The following is a 17,655-nucleotide window of genomic DNA, read 5'->3' as shown; positions in this document are numbered from 1 at the left end:
CAAAACCATACTATTGATCTGTTCACCCCATACTCAAAAACCATACTATTGATCTGTTCACCCTCAAAATCATACTATTGATCTGTTCTGTTCACCCTCAAAATCATACTATTGTTCTGTTCACCCTCAAAATCATACTATTGATCTGTTCACCCTCAAAACCATACTATTGATCTGTTCACCCTCAAAACCATACTATTGATCTGTTCACCCTCAAAACCATACTATTGTTCTGTTCACCCTCAAAATCATACTATTGATCTGTTCACCCTCAAAATCATACTATTGTTCTGTTCACCCTCAAAATCATACTATTGTTCTGTTCACCCTCAAAATCATACTATTGATCTGTTCCTGTTCACCCTCAAAATCATACTATTGATCTGTTCACCCTCAAAACCATACTATTGATCTGTTCCTGTTCACCCTCAAAATCATACTATTGATCTGTTCACCCTCAAAATCATACTATTGATCTGTTCACCCTCAAAATCATACTATTGATCTGTTCACCCTCAAAATCATACAAATCTGTTCATCAAAATCATACTATTGTTCTGTTCACCCTCAAAATCATACTATTGTTCTGTTCACCCTCAAAATCACAATAGTAACATCTTTTCACCATCAAAATATATTAGCTAAACAAGTAGGAAAACACCAGAAATGATCAACGTGAAATAAGTTTGTTTTGGATCAAATAAGGTATCATTGTACCATCTGACCTTAATTCTGCTGGTCACCACTTTTTCTCCACATGCAGACAATGTTGAAAGCCCAAAAATGACAATGTATAGAAAGCATACACAAAATATTGTATTTTACAAGAAATCTGCAATAATATTTCATGTTATATTATCTGTATCTGACCAAAAAGTCCATTGGTTTTCCATTTCCAGGTACTGTTCATCTTACGACTATATTTCAGAGTAATCACAAAGTAGTCTTTTAAAAACACTTTTTCCCCCACTCGACTCCTTAACAGAAAGCAAATATAAATATATTACCAAGCTCTAAATATGTTAAACTTATTTATACATCTAAAAAGAAATGTACTCCCTAAGTGGGGAAAAATGTATTCTTTTCTAACCTTTGTTCGTCTCATGCCTGCACTTTTACACATTTACGCTCCTAAGACTGTGTTGACAAGCTGTTTTTAGACGTAATATATTTGTGTCATAAATAGAGAAGATGGGGTAAACAATATTAGGTCTTCTGCTGTAAAGAGCACATATCAATCATTGTTATTCTTGTGAGTGAAAGTGATTGCTGTTTTGCTGGCGAAACACTAGAGAATCCATTATATTGTTATGTGTAACCATTTGCATCGTGTACAGAACTCCAGCTAGACTGATAGAAAGGAACTGTTGAATGTCTGTCATTTTGTAAAGTGTGCCTGTCTGTCTCAGTCGTGTTAGCATAGGAAGTCCTGGTCTAGATCAGTGTTTTCCAAACTCAGTCCTGAGGCCTCCCCCACCCCCCACCCCAGGTGCACGTTTTGGTTTTTGCTCTAGAACTACACAGCTGATTTAAAATAACCAACTCATCAAGCTTTGATGATTAGAATCCGCTGTGTAGTGCTAGGGCAAAAACCTGGTTGGGTGGGGGGGGGAACCCTGGTCAAGACAACAACCTGAAAAGTTGTGCTGCTGCAATGTTGAGAGCTTAGACTGAAATGACTCTTCGTAGATAGTGCTTACAGGCATTCATTTACTGATGGCCATGAATAGTGTAATAAAAACACAGGCTTTCTCTATGTATATGTCATGACACATAGTGTACCGTATGTTTAAAGACCAGAGGACAAATTACTAGAATTTATCAATTAAATAATGAATTGTAATCTCTTTTCAAAATGGTAAATAAAATGTATTGACAATTCAAATGGAATGTATTAACCAAGTGATTTCTGGAGGCCAGTTTGATATTGAATCAAGGAGTTACAATAATATATATATTTAGAAAATGTGTGAAATGATGAGCCTTGGTAAGTAGTAGGCTAAAATAGTAGTCCATTTGACCTGAGTAAGTACCATTCTTAGGAACATTTTTTTTTTTTAATGTTCCGGTACATTTTGATTATTGGTGTTGCTCTTTTGGAAAAATAGGCTACATTCAATTATTATATTCCATATAATTTCATAAACATGTTTTAATGTAGAAACAAGTTCAGTGGTAAAACCAGGACAACTGCATCAAATAGAGATCACAACAGAGCCTCTACTTCAAAGGGGTTCCCAAACTTTTCTTTACATGACCCCCAACTTTCTATTACATTTTAGAGTGTAGTCTAGACCAGAGAAGTGTATAAAAATGGACAAAACTCAAAAAATGTATAGCTCTGAGCCCGGTTCTCCCAAAAGCATCTTAATAAGGCCAGGCAAGTTCATTTTGTGAAGCCGGGCCCCAGTCCAGATTGAATCCTCAGGGTGAACCACACGCGTGCGAACGGCGTGCCATAAACAGTAAACACTTCCTGCCAAATAGTGGTCCCTAACAACAGACAAAGCGGTGTGGAATCAATACGAAGCCATTCAACAACAACAACAACAAACAACAAACACATTACCCCAATGGTAAGGTACATTTGACTAACTCTAATCATATACCTAGCTATATAGTCTACATCTATGTTGGTGAATTGTTTTTGAAACATTGGAAGTGAAGTAACAACACTCAGTTGGCTAGCTAGCCAGCTAACGTAGCTAAAAACAATACGCGAACTAGCTAACACTTTCTAACCAACTTCTAGCTATAGCCCCGGAAACTTACCTGGGTTATTGCAATTAAATGCAGATTTAAATATCTCCAATGCCTCTTTGTTTTCATTTAGCTAAACGAGAAGCCACCTAACGCAGCTAAATAGTCATTTGTCTCTTATTTGCTAACTGGACCTCACTTTCGGGAAGCTAGCGTGACATCACTAGCACCTTTTATTTCATGAAAATAACTTTTTTTAGCTATGTGGAACCGGATGATTTTACATTCAGTGTTGTTGCTAATGTGTGTAACGTTGGCTAACTTAGCACACACACACACACACTTCTGTTTTGGCCATGCGTGCTAAATGATCTATGTCAAAGCCCCCCGGCTAATTATTATAGAATGGAACTTGGATTTGCTGTGTCACTTTTATGGGCATGTCGCAGCAGTGTGTAGGAAGAGAGATTCCAGGTATGCAGGAGGACATGGGACAAAGCTATGTGTAGTTACGGTGGAAAAAGTAGTCAACTGTAGGGTTGCCATTTCGTTGGGAATCGGAGGTGTCCGGTGCGAGAGAGGCAGGTTGAGGTGGCCAGGGTCAGAGTAGTGCAGAATATGTACAGGATGCTGAGGGATAGGCCAATGTGTTTAGGGTTAGTACCCACAAATGGGCAACCCTACCTGAGAGGACGGGACACTACCACTTAACACACCCTGTAACTATTCTGAAGTTAAATCTCGTACCCCCACATCTATTTATGTGACTTATGTTCCATCTCTGCGGTACAGTTGATAACCATTGCTATGAATGCTAAGAAGCCAACCTTAATGAAACATACATTATCACTCATTCGCCTATCCTTATATATATATACGTGTGTGTGTGTGTGTGTGTGTGTGTGTGTGTGTGTGTGTGTGTGTGTGTGTGTGTGTGTGTGTGTGTGTGTGTGTGTGTGTGTGTGTGTGTGTGTGTGTGTGTGTGTGTGTACCAGTCAAAAGTTTGGACACACTTACTCATTCCAGGGTTTCTTTATTTTTTATATTTTCTACATTGTAGAATAGTGAAGACATCAAAACTATCAAATAACACATATGGAATCATGTAGTAACCCCAAAAGGGTTCAATAAAAATATTTTATATGAGATTCTTCAAAGTAGCCACCCTCTGCCTTGATGACAGCTTTGCACACACTTGGCATTCTCTCAACCAGCTTCATGAGGTAGTCACCTGGAATGCATTTCAATTAACAGGTGTGCCTTGTTAAGTTCATTTGTGGAATTTCTTTCTTTCATTAATGCGTTTGAGCCAATCAGTTGTGTTGTGACAAGGTAGGGATGGTATACAGACACAGCCCTATTTGGTAAAAGACCAAGTCCATATTAGGGCAAGAACAGCTCAAATAAGCAAAGAGAAACGACAGTCCATCATTACTTTTATAAAACATGAAGGTCAGTCAATACGAAAATTAAGAACGTTAAAAGTTTCTTCTAGTACAGTTGCAAAAACCATCACGCACTATGATGAAACTGGCTCTCATGAGGACCGCCACAGGAAAGGAAAAACCAGAGTTACCTCTGCTGCAGAGGATAAGTTCATTGGAGTTACCAGCCTCGGAAATTGCAGCCCAAATAAATGCTTCAGAGTTCAAGTAACAGACACATCTGTTCAGAGGAGACTGCTTTAATCTGCTTTAATCAGGCCTTCGTGGTCTAATTCCTGCAAAGAAACCACTACTAAAGGACACCGATAAGATGAAGTGACTTGCTTACGCCAAGAAACGAGCAAAGAAAATTTGACCTTGGGTCTGGAGTCCATATTGGAGATTTTTGTTTCCAACCGCCATGTCTGTGAGACGCTGTGTGGGTGAACGGATTATCCCTGTATGTGTATTTGCCACCGTGAAGCATGGAGGAGGAGGTGTTATGGTGTGGGGGTGCTTTGCTGGTGACATTGTCTGTGATTTGTTTAGAATTCAAGGCACACTTAACCAGCATGGCTACCACAGCATTCTGCAGCGATACACCATCCCATCTGGTTTGCGCTTAGTGGTACTATCATTTGTTTTTCAACAGGACAATGACCCAACACACCTCCAGCCTGTGTAAGGGCTATTTTACCAAGAAGGAGAGTGATGGAGTGCCCCATCAGATGACCTGGTCTCCACAATCCCCTGATTTCAACCAAATTGAGATGGTTTGGGATGAGTTGGACCGCAGAGTGAACAAGTGCTCAGAATGTGTGGGAACTCCTTCAAGACTGTTGGAAAAAATATTCCAGGTGAAGCTGGTTGAGAGAATGCCAAGAGTGTGCAAAGCTGTCATCAAGGCAAAGGGTGGCTATTTGAAGAATCTCAAATATATAAAACATATTTTTGATTTGTTTAACACTTTTTTTGGTTACTGCATGATTCCATATGTGTTATTTCATAGTTTTGTTGTCTTCAATATTATTTTACAATGTAGAAAATAGTAAAACAATTAAATGGTATGAAATAGTACCTTCTCCCCCTGTTGTCCACAAAGTGACACAGGCTATTTTTATGTTTTTTTTTTACGTTAGGAATTTCTCTAGTGAAGGATCTGAGAACTGGCTACATCATAGCGTAATATCAGGGAATCACTGAGCACTGCAAGTTCCAGGTTACCTACATAACAGCAGGTGCCAGGATTAGGTGGAGCTTATGTATGGTTTTCAAGACAGAGATGGTATTGGATTCACAATAGTCTCACGAGCCAGATCTTAACGGCGTATTAGGTTAGAGGCCAGATTCACAATAGTCCTAAATTCAATAGAAAATACCCAGGTCAGGTCCATTTGCAAACCTTTTAAACCATCTTATTTTAAATTCCTATGTAAGAATATATATATATATATATATATATGTGTTACCCTGCACTGCAGATGATGGGAATGTGCAGGCACAAATCACAACTTTGAATGTCTCAGAGAATGGACCTTTTTCAGAGAATTTGTCTTTTAATCTGAATATAGTACCCCCTTTTTTTTTGGGGGGCTTCTAAATATTGGCATGTTGGAGACATAGGAGGCATTATGGATTGTCATTTGGAATGTTTTTAAAACGTTTACAGAAGGCATAGTATCTAATAGTGTGTTTCCTTATATATAAGTCACTTAGCCAAATACATTTTATTGTATCTATTTGCAAATTATGGTGGAAAATAAGTATTTGGTCACCGACAAACAAGCAAGATTTCTGGCTCTCACAGACCTGTAACTTCTTACAGAGGAGGAATGGGCCAAAATACCAGCAACAGTGTGTGTGAACCTTGTGAAGACTTACAGAAAACGTTTGACCTCTGTCATTGCCAACAAAAGGTATATAACAAATTATTGAGAAACTTTTGTTATTGACCAAATACTTATTTTCCACCATAATTTGCAAATAAATTCATAAAAAATCCTACAATGTGATTTTCTGGATTTATTTTTGTCCCCTCATTTTGTCTGTCATAGTTGAAGTGTACCTATGATGAAAACTACAGGCCTCTCTCATCTTTTTAAGTGGGAGAACTTGCACAATTGGTGGCTGACTAAATACTTTTTCCCCCCACTGTATATAGTACCAGTCAAAAGTTTTAGAACACCTACTCATTTCTTTAGAGAGAGAGAAAATAGTGAAGACATCAAAACTATGAATTAACACATGGAATCATGTAGTAACCAAAAACAAATCAAATCAAAATATATTTTATTATGCTCAGTTTGGCCGTGAGGCCAGATGTAGGGAGAGCACCTCACATAAAGCATCTCCAATCCAAAATCAAATCTAGAATCGGCTTCCTATTTTCCAACACTCCTTCACTCATGCTGCCAAACATACCGCCGTAAAACTGACTATCCTCAGACTATTACAGTGCCATCCGTTTTGTCACCAAAGCCCCATATTCTACCCACCACTGTACGCTCTCGTTGGCTGGCCCTCGCTACATATGCGTCGCCAAACCCACTGGCTCCAAGTCATCTATATGTTTTTGCTAGATTAAGCCTCACCTTATTTCAGCTCACTGGTCACCATAGCATCACCCACCCGTAGCACATGCTCCATCCAGCAGGTATATCTCACTGGTCATTCCCGAAGCCAACACCTCCCTCTGCCGCCTTTCCTTCCAGTTACCTGCTGCCAATGACTGGAACGAATTGCAAAAATCACTGAAGCTGGAGACTTTTATCTCCCTCGCTAACTTGAAGCATAAGCTGTCAGAGTAGCTTACCGATCACTGTACCTGTACACAGCCCATCTGTAAATAGCCCAACCAACTACCTCATCCCCATATTGTTATTATCATTATATTTTTTATTTTGCACCCCAGTATCACTAGATGCACTTCATCATCTGCACATCTAGCACTCCAGCGTTAATGCTAAATTGTAATTATTGTGCCTTTATGGCCTTTTTATTTCCTTACCTCCCTAATCTTACTAAATTTACACACACTGTACATAGATTTTTCTATTGTGTTATTGACTGTACGTTTGTTTATTCCATGTGTAACTCTGTTGTTTTTGTCGCACTGCTTTGCTTTATCTTGGCCAGGTCGCAGTTGTAAATGAGAACTTATTCTCAACTGGCCTACCTGGTTAAATGAAGGTGAAATATATATATATATATATATATATATATGTATATATATGTATATGTAAATTAAAGAGTCTTGATGGTTCCAAGCTCTTCCCATTTAAGAATGATGGGGACCTTCAACGCTGCGGAAATGTTTTGGTACCCTTCCCCAGATCTGTGCCTTGGCACTATCCTGTCTCTGAGCTCTATGGACAATTCCTTTGACCTCATGGCTTGTTTTTTTTTGCTCTGATATGCCTTATCAACTGTGGGACCTTATATAGACAGGTGTGTGCCATTCCAAATCATATCCAATCAATTGAATTTACCACAGGTGGACTCCCAATCAAGTTGTAGAAACATCTCAAGGATGATCAATGGAAACAGGATGCACCTGAGCTCAATTTCGAGTCTCATAGGTTCTGAATACTTATGTAAAATAAGGTATTTCTGATTTTTATTACATTTGCTAACATCTTTAACCTGTTTTCGCTTTGTCATAATGGGGTATTGTATGTAGATTGAGGTAAAACAATTATTTAATACATATTAGAATAAGGCTGGAGTTTAATAAAACGTGTGGGGGGAAAAAGACAAGGTGTCTGAATACTTTCCCGAATGCACCGTAAACATACGGTTGGTGGCTGAAAATGAGGTTAGATCTTATCCAGCAGACCACCTATTGATACGACAGCTTGCACCTGAACACCTAATGCCTCTGATATAATCCACAGACAATACATTTCCCTCAATGTAGGCTAGGTCACATGTAAGGAGGCACACTCCCCTTAATCCACTTAACTGTAAACATTGGAGTGGTGGGGGTCACGGTGCAACGTCAGTGCTGCACGTGTCTCACCTGTCTCACCTGCCCTCCCGTGCGGGTGATTAGACAAACTGTGCCCCACAACCTCCTCCCCCCTCCCCGGTGGGGCGATATCGTGCCTCTGTTGATCAAATCCTACGATAGTAAGGAGGGCGGGGGTTGAACTGGAGATGTGTCAGGGGAGGGATCACGGCTGGTCAAAAGGGAGGCTACTTAAAGCACTGGTCCTGTCCACTCACTCTGTACATACTGTGTTTTTGTCTGTCTGTCTGTATACGTTTGTGTGAAGCAGTGTCCAGACGTCCTCCCCAAGAAGTAGAGAGTAGAGACATGTCAGGAGGAAGTGGCTTAGCGCATATGGACGACTCGCAGGACCTGCCTGACTTGCCGGTGAGTTCACACGTCACCCTGACATTTACCTTACTATCAACTCACACCTTAACATACACTAATGTTTACACCAGTGGCGGTTGGTGACGTTTTAATATTAGGGAGGATGCAATTTTTTTTTTTTATTTTTTGATGAGCATGACCTTATCTATTACAGCGTATTGGATGACTGTTATTTAGATTCCATTCACCCAGTTCAATGTAACAGCGATAGGTTTAGATTACTGCATGATACTCTAATTATCCCTATACCCATCATGAGGATGCTACAACCTAGCGTATGAATGAGAGTTTGCAGCGTAGGTGCACACAGATTGACAGAAATTATAGGGAGGGGCAATAATCAATCAATAATCAAGGTGATAGACGGTGACACATTCATTACCGCCTTGCACACTCTTGCCTGCATATAGCTGATCTAGGGTGTAGTCATTAGTCCAACAGTTGCAAAATGAGAGTTTCTATTGGACATATTCAGGTATGTTTATCCCCGTTTCACTTGCTTCAGTTTAAGAATTGTTTTTCAACAGATTCGGCGGAATGACTAAATCCCTGATCACTCGCAATCACAGTTCACTTAATTTTTTATTTTTTAAACATTTTTAAATGTAACCTTTATTTAACTTGGCAAGTCAGTTAAGAACAAATTCTTATTTACAATGACGGCCTACACCTGCCAAACCCGGACGACGCTGGGCCAATTGTGCGCCGCCCTAGGGTACTCCCAATCACGGCCGGTTATGATACAGCTTGTGATACAACTTGCTCGTTGTGTAATTCCTTCTCGCAGCTACACACTCTCCTCCTCTCACCTTTTCCCTTCGCTTGTGGACTTCAGTGCACAACACATTGGCTGTGTGTGACCAGGTGAAAAACAACTTTCCAAGGCATACCTTTATATCATAACCACTAACCGCTACACACAGCTTACATCGTTATCACCATATCAACTAACGTCATAGTCAACATAGCTACTAGAACTAACGGGTTATTAAATAAAAATTCTGTTTGTCTATGATGATTTTGACCCACCTAAACACACCATTTCTCCGTGTTTTCACAAATCATTGTAAAACCCTAGTTAATTTTTTGCTTTGACAGTAATTTCTGAAATGTATTGTTTATTTAATGTGGTTAGTGATTGAATCATTGTCACGTAAAAAAAAAATATATATATATATATATATATATATGGTGAAAATGTCACTTGAAAATACTCTAAAGAAACATGAAACGTCTATGGTCTTTGAACAGAAACACAATACAACTAATAGTCAGATAAAGATCAGATAAAGAGCTGGTTTTACTCGCTTTTATTTCTGGTGTTTGTGGAGGAAAAATTGAGCTGGTCGAGCATAACATGTCAACTCAGTTACCCAGAGACCGGCTAGAAATGTTTTTACCATTAACTTTTTTGTTGTTGTTGTAAAGCGTGCATTCAATTGCCCCTCCCTGATGCACACAACAAGCTTCTATTTCCCCCTATCACAAGAGGCTTAATGGATGATTTAAGATGAAATCGTCAACCCTGTTATGGTCTTCTGTGTTTATTTAGCACTTAATAGGCAGTTACTATAGTATTTCAACAACAAAAAGGTATTTAACCTCTTGAGATGGGAAAACATTTTTTATTAAGTTGAATGTGCTCTATGACAGAATATTAAAATGAGGTGAAATAAAAATTCACTAAATTAACTGCTCAAAAAGGCACCTAATTGGTGGTATGATACTTGTAAGTGTTTGGAGACGAAAAGAAGAGCTGACGTCATTGATGTAAACCTATGTGTTTGACTTTTACAGACCAAGAAGGCCAGACATGAGCTGGACGTTGGACTGAACCAAGAGCCACGGTCAGTTTTGAATTGTTTATTTTCTAACCTTCAATGTTTTTTTTAAATGGAAAGTCACTCAGAATGAATAAGATGCATGTTCTGATGTGACCTACAGGAGCAGACGTTTGACAGGGGTCAGTCAGCTTTGTCACTCACACATTAGAAGATTCTTGAGGGATTTTTTTCTTCTTTCGTATTGTGGCTGTTAGTGGTCTTTCAAAGATTCTCCCGTTGAGGGCTAGACCGATAAGTGCGGATTGTTGAATAGTTTGATGGTCTGTTTTGATTGGACTCTCTGTCTTGCAGTTCGCTAAATATTTTCCTAAAGAAACTGATAAAACACACAGGTGCTAAAACAAGGTGACTTACAAAGATGAGGACCAAGAGAGGGAGTGTGGTGATGTAACGTTCTCAACTAAAGAATCGTTGTGGAATCTGAAAAGAGACATATCCCCAAAACATGATGGTGCACATGCTAAAAGAAAGGAATGAAGTTTGTAGATAATTAAGTGTGTCATTGTAGCAAAGTATTTATAAACAAAAAAAATCAGATCTCAGAATGTTTGTTTTACTATCTATATACATTTAACATTTAACATTTAAGTCATTTAGCAGACGCTCTTATCCAGAGCGACTTACAAATAGGACAATAGGCCATTATTAATTTTGGCCCAATAGGCCTGGCATATTCCAACTTTTAAAGTGCTTTCTGTTATAATAGGGTTATTTTGCGTGAAAACCTCTGCATTTCTGCCCAGCCTGGCAAGAGAGGCCAAAAGTGTGTTGAGCATCCCCAGTGACTGCAAGCGCGGAGGACATTCTCCACTGCTGTCTTGACTCCAGGCACAATCGCATGAGCCTGAAGCCACAGACTGGACAAACTCGTGCTTCTAGAAATTAATTCAAAGGCACTGTAGACTGAGCCAAATAAGATGTTTTTTTTCTCCATGTAATTTGTATTTAATTCAGCCTACAGTACCAGTCAAAAGTTTGGACACCTACTCATTCATGGGTTTTTCTTTATTTTTACTATTTTATACATTCTAGAATCATTGTGAAGACATCAAAACTATGAAATAACATATATGGAATCATGTAGTAACCAAAAAAGTGTTAAACAAATCAAAATATACTTTTCCTTAACTCTGTGATCCAACTCATCCCAAACCATCTCAGTTGGGTTGAGGTCAGGTGATTGTGGAGGCCAGGTTATCTAATGCAGCACTCCATCCCTTTCCTTCGTCAAATAGCCCTTACACAGGCTGGAGGTGTGTTGGGTCATTGTCCTGTTGAAAAACAAATGATAGTCCCACTAAGTCCAAACCAGATGGGATGGCGTATCACTGCAGAATGCTGTAGTAGCCATGCTGGTTAAGTGTGCTTTGAATTGTAAATAAATCACTGATGGTGTCACCAGCAAAGCACCATCACACCTCCTCCTCCATGCTTCACGGTGGGGACCACACATGCAGCGATCATCCGTTCACCTACTCTGCATTTCTCAAAGACATGGCGGTTGGAACCAAAAATCTCTCATTTGGACTCATCCAATCAAAGGACATATTTTTTGGTTTCTTTGCAGCAATTCAACCACGAAGACCTGATTCATGCAGTCTCAGTTGATGTTGAGATGTGTCTGTTACTTTTATTTGGGCTGCAATTTCTAAGGCTGGTAACTCTAATGAACTTATCCTCTGCAGCAGAGGTAACTCTGGGTTTTCCTTTCCTGTGGCGGTCCTCGTGAAGGCCAGTTTCATCATAGCGCTTGATGGTTTTTTGCGACTGCACTTTAAGAAACTTTCAAAGTATCCAAATTTTTCTGCATTGACTTTTTCTTCATGTCTTAAAGTAATGATGGACTGTCATTTGTCTTTGCTTATTTTAGCTGTTCTTGCCATAAATGTGGACTTGGTCTTTTACCAAATAGGGCTATCTTCTCTGTACCAGCCCTAACTTTACACAACACAAAAGATTGGCTCAAATGCATTAAGAAGGAAAGAAATTCCACAAATGAACTTTTAACAAGGCACACCTGTTAATTGATATGCATTCCAGGTGACTACCTCTTGAAGCTGGTTGAGAGAATGCCAGGAGTGTGCAAAGCTGTCATCAAGGCAAAGTGTGACTACTTTGAAGAATCTGAAATATAAAATATATTTTACATGTTTTTGGTTACTACATGATTCCATATGTGTTATTTCATAGTTTTGATCTCTTCACTGTTATTCTACAATGTAGAACAAAGTAAAAAATCAAGAAAAACTCTGAAATGCGTAGTGGTCCAAACTTATATAGACTCAAATGAAATGTTTTAAGTGCTGAGTGCTTTATGTCCCTACCAGCCTATTGTGTTGCACTCACAAATGCTTCACAATGTATTACTTTGTAGGCTACAGCCATGAATTACAGCCTAAATAATAAATTGTAGTTCCTTCTTAGACTCTGTCTGTCTCCTGACCTATTTAGAGTGTTTATATGCTGTTTAATATGACATGTAGCCTATTTAAAATGGTGAGCTTCTTACACTTTTATTTATTTATTTGCATTTTATTTCCCTGTTGACTGCAGGGCAGTTTTTTTTTTAGCGGAGCAGTTGAAAAGGACGCTCACATATTCTGGTTCTGACTGTGCTGTGGGTAGGAAATAGGCTGTGATATTTGGTACATGGATGTCGATGTGTGTTTTTTTTAGGGGACTACGTGATGACCAGATCCCTCCTACTCTCTTCGGTTCAGGAGATCAGGACAATTCATACTCTACGTTGTCTAATGCCCAGCTTGATGGAGGTGAGTGGAGGAGAGAAGATGTCTATCTATTGGGGTGTGAAGATCAGATGGAATCATACTGTCTGTTGAATAGACAACATATGTGGTGGTTCATTGGTACAGATGGTTGACTGTTGGTTCAGTCTGGTTCAGACAGAGGAGGAGTGAGGCCTTGGGCTTGTGACGAGTTCATAACTCTCACACACACACACCGGTACAAGCAACACACACACACCGGTACGAGCAACACACACATACACACCGGTACGAGCAACACACACACACACACACCGGTACGAGCAACACACACACACACACACCGGTACGAGCAACACACACACACACACACCGGTACGAGCAACACACACACACACACACACCGGTACGAGCAACACACACACACACACACACGGGTACGAGCAACACACACACACACACGGGTACGAGCAACACACACACACACACCGGTACGAGCAACACACACACACACACCGGTACGAGCAACACACACACACACACCGGTACGAGCAACACACACACACACACCGGTACGAGCAACACACACACACACACCGGTACGAGCAACACACACACACACACCGGTACGAGCAACACACACACACACACCGGTACGAGCAACACACACACACACACCGGTACGAGCAACACACACACACACACCGGTACGAGCAACACACACACCGGTACGAGCAACACACACACACACACACCGGTACGAGCAACACACACACACACACACCGGTACGAGCAACACACACACACACACACCGGTACGAGCAACACACACCGGTACGAGCAACACACACACACACACACACCGGTACGAGCAACACACACACACACACACACCGGTACGAGCAACACACACACACACACACACCGGTACGAGCAACACACACACACACACACACCGGTACGAGCAACACACCCTACACACACACACACCGGTACGAGCAACACACCCTACACACACACACACACCGGTACGAGCAACACACCGGTACGAGCAACACAACCTACACACACACCGGTACAAGCAACATACCCTACAAACACCAGTACCAGCAACACACCACTCAAACACCACACCCTACACACACATCGATACGAGCAACACACTCCTTGGGTCTACACTCCCTTTTCATTTGTCATAATGAGAGAATGTTTTGTAAAAAAAAAACCATTCAATTAAGCTTAGCTACCGTTGTTCTTTTTTTCCCCAGCGGTGGCCAGCAGAGCGCTCACCACAACAACAGCCTCTGAATATAACTCCCACATCTACCAAGGAAGCGGGTGAATATCCCTCTGCTGTGATTGGTTATTCAGTGTTTCCTGGTCCTGCGGAGCCAAATGGGTGCACAAGTTTGTAATATCACTAACACGCCTGAAAATCTAAGGCGTGATGATGAGTTGTTTTGTTGAATCAAGTGTGATAGTGCTAAGACAAAAAAACAAAATGTGCCCCCCTTTAGGTCCCCGGGACCAGGATTGGGAAACACCTTGTATGTTTAGACTTGCATGCCTGTTCAATTAAAACTTTATTGTTCCCACAGGGGAATAAGCATGGTGCAGCCAGATGTAATCGGTGTTATGATGATTCTAGTTCTACTGTATAAATGCTAATGTAGGACTGTATCTGTGTAAAGTCTGTAGAGACCATTTTATTGAGCATAGCTGTTCAGGACCCATATTGCCCTACCAAGTTAAAAAGCAGTAACTGCTCATAGCGGGGAACTGAGAAAAAAAGGGCTTTTATTTACCTTGGTTTTCACAGTAACTTTATACAGTTACTGCTAACATGACCCCCATTTTCTCCAGAACACAATAGAAGCAGGATACTTGTCCACATGATTAAGCATGTATTTAATGTAGCAAAATAATGACACTTAACTCATTTTTGACCAAATTAGCAGTTACATTTACATTACATTTAAGTCATTTAGCAGACGCTCTTATCCAGAGCGACTTACAAATTGGTGCATTCACCTTATGACATCCAGTGGAACAGCCACTTTACAATAGTGCATCTAAATCTTTTAAGGGGGGGTAGAAGGATTACTTTATCCTATCCTAGGTATTCCTTAAAGAGGTGGGGTTTCAGGTGTCTCCGGAAGGTGGTGATTGACTCCGCTGTCCTGGCGTCGTGAGGGAGTTTGTTCCACCATTGGGGGGGCCAGAGCAGCGAACAGTTTTGACTGGGCTGAGCGGGAACTGTACTTCCTCAGTGGTAGGGAGGCGAGCAGGCCAGAGGTGGATGAACGCAGTGCCCTTGTTTGGGTGTAGGGCCTGATCAGAGCCTGGAGGTACTAAGGTGCCGTTCCCCTCACAGCTCCGTAGGCAAGCACCATGGTCTTGTAGCGGATGCGAGCTTCAACTGGAAGCCAGTGGAGAGAGCGGAGGAGCGGGGTGACGTGAGAGAACTTGGGAAGGTTGAACACCAGACGGGCTGCGGCGTTCTGGATGAGTTGTAGGGGTTTAATGGCACAGGCAGGGAGCCCAGCCAACAGCGAGTTGCAGTAATCCAGACGGGAGATGACAAGTGCCTGGATTAGGACCTGCGCCGCTTCCTGTGTGAGGCAGGGTCGTACTCTGCGGATGTTGTAGAGCATGAACCTACAGGAACGGGCCACCGCCTTGATGTTAGTTGAGAACGACAGGGTGTTGTCCAGGATCACGCCAAGGTTCTTAGCGCTCTGGGAGGAGGACACAATGGAGTTGTCAACCGTGATGGCGAGATCATGGAACGGGCAGTCCTTCCCCGGGAGGAAGAGCAGCTCCGTCTTGCCGAGGTTCAGCTTGAGGTGGTGATCCGTCATCCACACTGATATGTCTGCCAGACATGCGGAGATGCGATTCGCCACCTGGTCATCAGAAGGGGGAAAGGAGAAGATTAATTGTGTGTCGTCTGCATAGCAATGATAGAAGAGACCATGTGAGGTTATGACAGAGCCAAGTGACTTGGTGTATAGCGAGAATAGGAGAGGGCCTAGAACAGAGCCCTGAGGGACACCAGTGGTGAGAGCGCGTGGTGAGGAGACAGATTCTCGCCACGCCACCTGGTAGGAGCGACCTGTCAGGTAGGACGCAATCCGAGCGTGGGCCGCGCCGGAGATGCCCAACTCGGAGAGGGTGGAGAGGAGGATCTGATGGTTCACAGTATCGAAGGCAGCCGATAGGTCTAGAAGGATGAGAGCAGAGGAGAGAGAGTTAGCTTTAGCAGTGCGGAGTGCCTCCGTGATACAGAGAAGAGCAGTCTCAGTTGAATGACTAGTCTTGAAACCTGACTGATTTGGATCAAGAAGGTCATTCTGAGAGCGATAGCGGGAGAGCTGGCCAAGGACGGCACGTTCAAGAGTTTTGGAGAGAAAAGAAAGAAGGGATACTGGTCTGTAGTTGTTGACATCGGAGGGATCGAGTGTAGGTTTTTTCAGAAGGGGTGCAACTCTCGCTCTCTTGAAGACGGAATGGACGTAGCCAGCGGTCAGGGGTGAGTTGATGAGCGAGGTGAGGTAAGGGAGAAGGTCTCCGGAAATGGTCTGGAGAAGAGAGGAGGGGATGGGGTCAAGCGGGCAGGTTGTTGGGCGGCCGGCCGTCACAAGACGCGAGATTTCATCTGGAGAGAGAGGGGAGAAAGAGGTCAGAGCACAGGGTATGGCAGTGTGAGCAGAACCAGCGGTGTCGTTTGACTTAGCAAACGAGGATCGGATGTCGTCGACCTTCTTTTCAAAATGGTTGACGAAGTCATCTGCAGAGAGGGAGGGGGGGGGAGGATTCAGGAGGGAGGAGAAGGTGGCAAAGAGCTTCCTAGGGTTAGAGGCAGATGCTTGGAATTTAGAGTGGTAGAAAGTGGCTTTAGCAGCAGAGACAGAAGAGGAAAATGTAGAGAGGAGGGAGTGAAAGGATGCCAGGTCCGCAGGGAGGCGAGTTTTCCTCCATTTCCGCTCGGCTTCCCGGAGCCCTGTTCTGTGAGCTCGCAATGAGTCGTCGAGCCACGGAGCGGGAGGGGAGAACCGAGCCGGCCTGGAGGATAGGGGGCATAGAGAGTCGAAGGATGCAGAAAGGGAGGAGAGGAGGGTTGAGGAGGCAGAATCAGGAGATAGGTTTGAGCAGAGGGAAGAGGTGATAGGATGGAAGAGGAGAGAGTAGCGGGGGAGAGAGAGCGAAGGTTGGGACGGCGCGATACCATCCGAGTAGGGGCAGTGTGGGAAGTGTTGGATGAGAGCGAGAGAGAAAAAGATACAAGGTAGTGGTCGGAGACTTGGAGGGGAGTTGCAATGAGGTTAGTGGAAGAACAGCATCTAGTAAAGATGAGGTCGAGCGTATTGCCTGCCTTGTGAGTAGGGGGGGAAGGTGAGAGGGTGAGGTCAAAAGAGAGGAGTGGAAAGAAGGAGGCAGAGAGGAATGAGTCAAAGGTAGACGTGGGGAGGTTAAAGTCGCCCAGAACTGTGAGAGGTGAGCCGTCCTCAGGAAAGGAGCTTATCAAGGCATCAAGCTCATTGATGAACTCTCCGAGGGAACCTGGAGGGCGATAAATGATA

General features: G+C 42.3%; 1 protein-coding gene across 4 annotated transcripts in view; it reads left to right on the top strand.

Annotated features, from left to right (window-relative positions):
* Positions 1–535: 535 nt before the first annotated feature.
* The window catches only part of LOC124012714 (eyes absent homolog 3-like), a 39,784-nt gene continuing 22,664 nt past the window's right edge, over positions 536–17,655 (top strand). For 2 of the 4 annotated variants that reach the window (XM_046326622.1, XM_046326619.1), the window contains exons 1-5: positions 536–2,576; positions 8,402–8,499; positions 10,300–10,349; positions 13,023–13,117; positions 14,341–14,410. In XM_046326622.1, coding sequence (XP_046182578.1) covers positions 8,440–8,499; positions 10,300–10,349; positions 13,023–13,117; positions 14,341–14,410 — 275 coding nt within the window. In that variant the 5' untranslated portion in view covers positions 536–2,576; positions 8,402–8,439. Of the gene's footprint in view, positions 2,577–7,666; positions 7,728–8,398; positions 8,500–10,299; positions 10,350–13,022; positions 13,118–14,340; positions 14,411–17,655 lie in introns of those variants that run through there. The other 2 variants (XM_046326621.1, XM_046326620.1) reach the window with 2 other exon arrangements.

Source organism: Oncorhynchus gorbuscha, linkage group LG24, assembly GCF_021184085.1.
Source record: "Oncorhynchus gorbuscha isolate QuinsamMale2020 ecotype Even-year linkage group LG24, OgorEven_v1.0, whole genome shotgun sequence".
Lineage (NCBI taxonomy): Eukaryota > Metazoa > Chordata > Actinopteri > Salmoniformes > Salmonidae > Oncorhynchus > Oncorhynchus gorbuscha.
The sequence above is the reverse complement of the archived record's forward strand: the minus strand, read 5'-3'. Positions and strand labels throughout refer to the sequence as shown.